The 4,183-nt window shown below is 38.7% G+C and overlaps 1 protein-coding gene across 1 annotated transcript; it reads right to left on the reverse strand.

Moving 5' to 3' along the window:
* Window positions 1-256: 256 nt before the first annotated feature.
* Window positions 257-4,040, reverse strand: LOC128232241 (serine racemase-like). Its single transcript, XM_052945689.1, has 10 exons — window positions 3,741-4,040; window positions 3,472-3,513; window positions 3,115-3,281; window positions 2,855-2,939; window positions 2,406-2,532; window positions 2,215-2,265; window positions 1,958-2,085; window positions 1,799-1,849; window positions 811-1,507; window positions 257-665 (listed from the first exon to the last, which is right to left on the reverse strand). The coding sequence occupies exons 1-9, from the start codon at window positions 3,927-3,929 to the stop codon at window positions 1,349-1,351; spliced, it is 999 nt and encodes a 332-aa protein (XP_052801649.1). The 5' UTR covers window positions 3,930-4,040; the 3' UTR covers window positions 257-665; window positions 811-1,348.
* Between the last annotated feature and the right edge of the window lie 143 nt (window positions 4,041-4,183).

Raw genomic sequence — 4,183 nt, forward strand, 5'->3', positions numbered from 1 at the left:
TTTGTGACACACGTAATTTAACGATGACATTAGAATATACCCAGCAAATACACATATGACAGTTCCAGGAGAAGCAGGGCATGCTCAACGACACTAGTGATATAAAACAGGACACTGACAATATAAAACACTCATTTATAGTTTAAGCATTACGTTCAGCACTGGTTTTGTGAAATTGTTATAAAAAGCACACTTTTGTCAAGTACTACGATTTTCAAGACTGATTGTTTGTATAAATATATCGAATGAACAACAGTTAGCGTTTATAAAAGGATTTATTACATATGACCTTGATAAAATATTGCAATACTGTGGATACACACTTTTACAAGAAAAGCGAACACACTTTCGATGGGAACGTATTAACCGGGAAATGTTCATTTTCACACTGTCTAATCATGGCAATCGAATTACTATTTCGTTTCGTTCTGACAGCGCCCGTACGTCGAGGTCCACGTTGGCACCTGTAGATTGGGCACACATGTCATGTGAACGGGGCAGGGGCAGCTTCCGGGCCACTCCACCGCCTTGGCATAGCAGGGGCCGCCCTCGCCACTCACTGGCTTGCAGTAGTTGACATTGGGCTCCGATGGGTCGCTACAACAGCAGGAGCCCGGAGGACAGGTGGCCTGCCGCGTACTCAGGCTACTCATGTCGCACTCACCCTTGCGAAAAGTATACATGATTAATTCATTATATTGATTTTAACAATAGTCATCAATTGCTATGTTGAAAGAAGATAACACAATGTTGTGCTATATACATGATTGATAAAGACACCATATAATTAATGATTATGAAAGTGCTTACGGCAAAGTACATCCCATAATGGCCTCGGATGAAAAATCCGACCAAACAAGTAAAGAAAAACGCAATGTTCATATTGCGCATCGTTTTCATAGACTGAAGTTCTTTGAATAATCAGATCCGCATACATTCACAAGTATCAACGAGATAAGGAGATAAGGTACTTGCAGCAGTAGAAATTAATGTAAGAGACCTCTCGAATAATAATGCTTAAACATTTGGGAACGGAATTTTGTTCTTATTAAACACAGTTGGTTTCCTGATTCTTTATTAAACATTTTAATACATAGTTATTACATAAAATATCAGTAATATAGTTGTCTAATTAATATCAAATAACTGTGAATAAAAGTACACATAATATCAACACTAATATAATTATACTGTTTGAATACGTGTTTAAAACTGTGATAAGTTTTCTGGCGTGTTATCATCAGAAAACAGGCCATCTAAATAAAGTTTGTACAAAATACGTAAAAGAATGAAACATTTGAACACTTCGATCATTGAAACGTGTTGCGTGTTTGCATCTGAGGAGCGATCAGGAGTGTGCTGGTGTTGGGTACCAAGGCAGGCGGTCGATGTCCGTGTTGCCACCACACAGGATGACCCCCACGTGCCGGAGCGCCGCGTCCATCTGCCGCAGCCGCTCAGACATGGCCGCAGCGATACCAGCACCCGACGCCGCCTCGACCACCAGCTGGAAATGCATAAAAACACGTTTATGGCACTTTCTTTTTATCATTTTATTGTTTGAATAAAAAAATGACTAACGCATGGCTACGTCAAACTTTATTCCAGTATTAACTAATTTGTTATATACTAGTGTACCATTCCAACACATGTAGCAAAACGCATTTATCTGGGTTATCATGGATAATCATACAACTACATGTAGCTTGTTTAGCTTTTTTCTGTATCATGTAACGAAAAACATCTATATTTCAGTTACTCGAGTCCAAAGTTTGAATGTATAAGCCGCACAACACACCTTCATTCGTTCGAAAGCAAATCTCATTCCTTTCATTATTTCATCATCCGTCTGAAAGAGAAAACACACATCTGTGTACATGTATTCGTTACTGTATATTTACAAATAATTCCGAAATATTATATTTTTTGAGAACTCGTCAATATATTAACTTAATACCACAGAGAAGACATCTTTCTGCACGAGTTCTCGGATAATAGGCCAGGTCACGTGGCCGAGCTGCTGCAGTCGGATGCCGTCCGCGATCGTCTCAAGGAAGCGAGGCGGGTTCGGCCACAGGCGCTCACCTGCAGATCGGCAATATTAATTTTATGTTTAAGTGTGAGAAGTCTATGACAAGAAAATGGAGTAGATAACTATACACTGCAAGCGTTATATTTTAAGTTATTTTCGTAATTGTACAAAACTTTATTCACCTGCCCGTAAGCATTTCTCAACATCCTTTCCATTGGGCTCCACTATGAAAACTGAAAATATTCAAACCATACAAACGGTTACATTCGTCCTGATCCGAATGACCATATTGTCAAATACAATGTAAGATTATGAAAAACGTATTAATCTGTTTACTAAACGACTGAATACATCTTCGGTATGAAGATATTACCTTTGAGATCGGGTTTGAGGGCTTGAGCGGCGATAGCAATGCCGGAAACCATGCCGCCGCCGCTCGTGGGAACCAGGATGGCGTCCAGTTCAGGGATCTGCTCCAGAAACTCGGCACCCAACGTCCCCTGAATAATATATGTGCTATACAATTGTTAACGTCTAGATATATATATATATATATATATATATATATATATATATATATATATATATATATATATATATATATATATATATATATATATATATATAAATATATATATATATATATATATATATATATTATATAATACGAAATTACGTACTAAACGAACCCATTGTTGACTAAAATGCATATCTATGGGTTCGTATTACCGACATGTCGGACGTTTAAATATCATATGTATCACTATCATTTAAACTGGTTATACATCTTAAGGACAACATGTATAGAGCTTGGGTGCATACCTGTCCCGCAATGACATCCGGATGATCATATGGCGGCACAAAATGGAAGCCTCTTTCTCGCCCTATCCGATGACAAGTCTCCTGTCTGTGTGAAATAAGATGTCATGGTTCTGCTGTGAACAGCCATAAAAACAAACATTAGTCACACAGTTTAATGCTAATATACTTTTCTTTCATTATTATCTTGAAAGAGATGTCAGGTACCTCTGGATAAAGGTAGATATGAAGCAATACATCTTGATAGTAAAACCATATGAGACCTGGAGGTAGGTGTTGGATCACAGATGACGATATCGGCACCGTACCCGCGGATGGCATCCAGCTTGACGTTGGGGCTATTGTTAGGGGCCACCACGGCACATTGAAGTCCCCGCATCCTCGCCGCCCAAGCCAGTGCCTGCCCATGGTTCCCGCTAGAGTGCGTTACCTACAAGTAAAAAGCACCCGTTTATTTTCTAGCAGAAAAACATGGATATACGAATACTCTCAATATTAGTGGTGAAACATATTTGAGTTATATGCATACTGATATTTTGTAGGGTTCAGCCATTCGCATCGAATGAAGTAATACTACATGTAGGTAAAGTGGGTTTAAGATCAATGTTGTCCGCTCTTACCACGCCCTTGGGTGGACTCTCGCCCTCTTTTAGCACCGTCACCTGGAAAAGAATGGATTTTCAAGGTCAATGTATGCCGGGTATTCCTGCATACGTTTACATGTAGTATATATCGTTCATATTTGTACTATTTATCACCAGTGACCGAAACTACACTAGCATTAACATAGAAGGTATACTATTGCAAACAGTTGACTAATCTGTTTCGTACAATGAGGTACACGCCAGTTGATATATTTCAGATGAAGTAAATATTGTTTGAAACTCACCGCGTTAAGTGCCCCCCTGGCTTTGAACGACCCGGTCTTCTGAAGATTTTCGGCTTTAAAATAAAACTTTCTGCCATAACTTTCATCAAATGTTGAACTGGTGAACACAGGTGTGGTATGAACACACGAGTGGATTCTGTTCTTAGCCTTTAAAATGTCATTCACTGTTATTGTTAGTCGTCCACTCATCCTTGTGAAGCGTCAAAGCTGCACGTTTTACTTGTTAGTCAGTGCACACAATTCATATATTTTGTTTTCAAGTACATGAAGTTTGGTAACTTATGCATTCGCATCAAAACCTTATCTGTGACATAATATCATTGTAAATACACTGCCCTACTGTTGAATATACTGGAGTTAACTCCCGTTTCCATGGTTAAGCAGTAGGTCGCTTTAACTGGCAAGCAGTAGGAAGAGAAAATACATTTTTTTTTTCATTTTTA

This window comes from Mya arenaria, chromosome 4, assembly GCF_026914265.1.
Source record: "Mya arenaria isolate MELC-2E11 chromosome 4, ASM2691426v1".
NCBI lineage: Eukaryota > Metazoa > Mollusca > Bivalvia > Myida > Myidae > Mya > Mya arenaria.

Excerpts from the sequence above, each read along its gene's own strand:
- LOC128232241 (XM_052945689.1), bottom strand. The coding sequence starts at position 3,929 with ATGAGTGGACGACTAACAATAACAGTGAATGACATTTTAAAGGCTAAG. Across the intron at positions 3,282-3,471 it reads AGAGTCCACCCAAGGGCGTG|GTAACGCACTCTAGCGGGAA; the intron begins GTAAGAGCGGAC and ends TTTTACTTGTAG. Across the intron at positions 2,533-2,854 it reads CGGATGTCATTGCGGGACAG|GGGACGTTGGGTGCCGAGTT; the intron begins GTATGCACCCAA and ends TATATTATTCAG.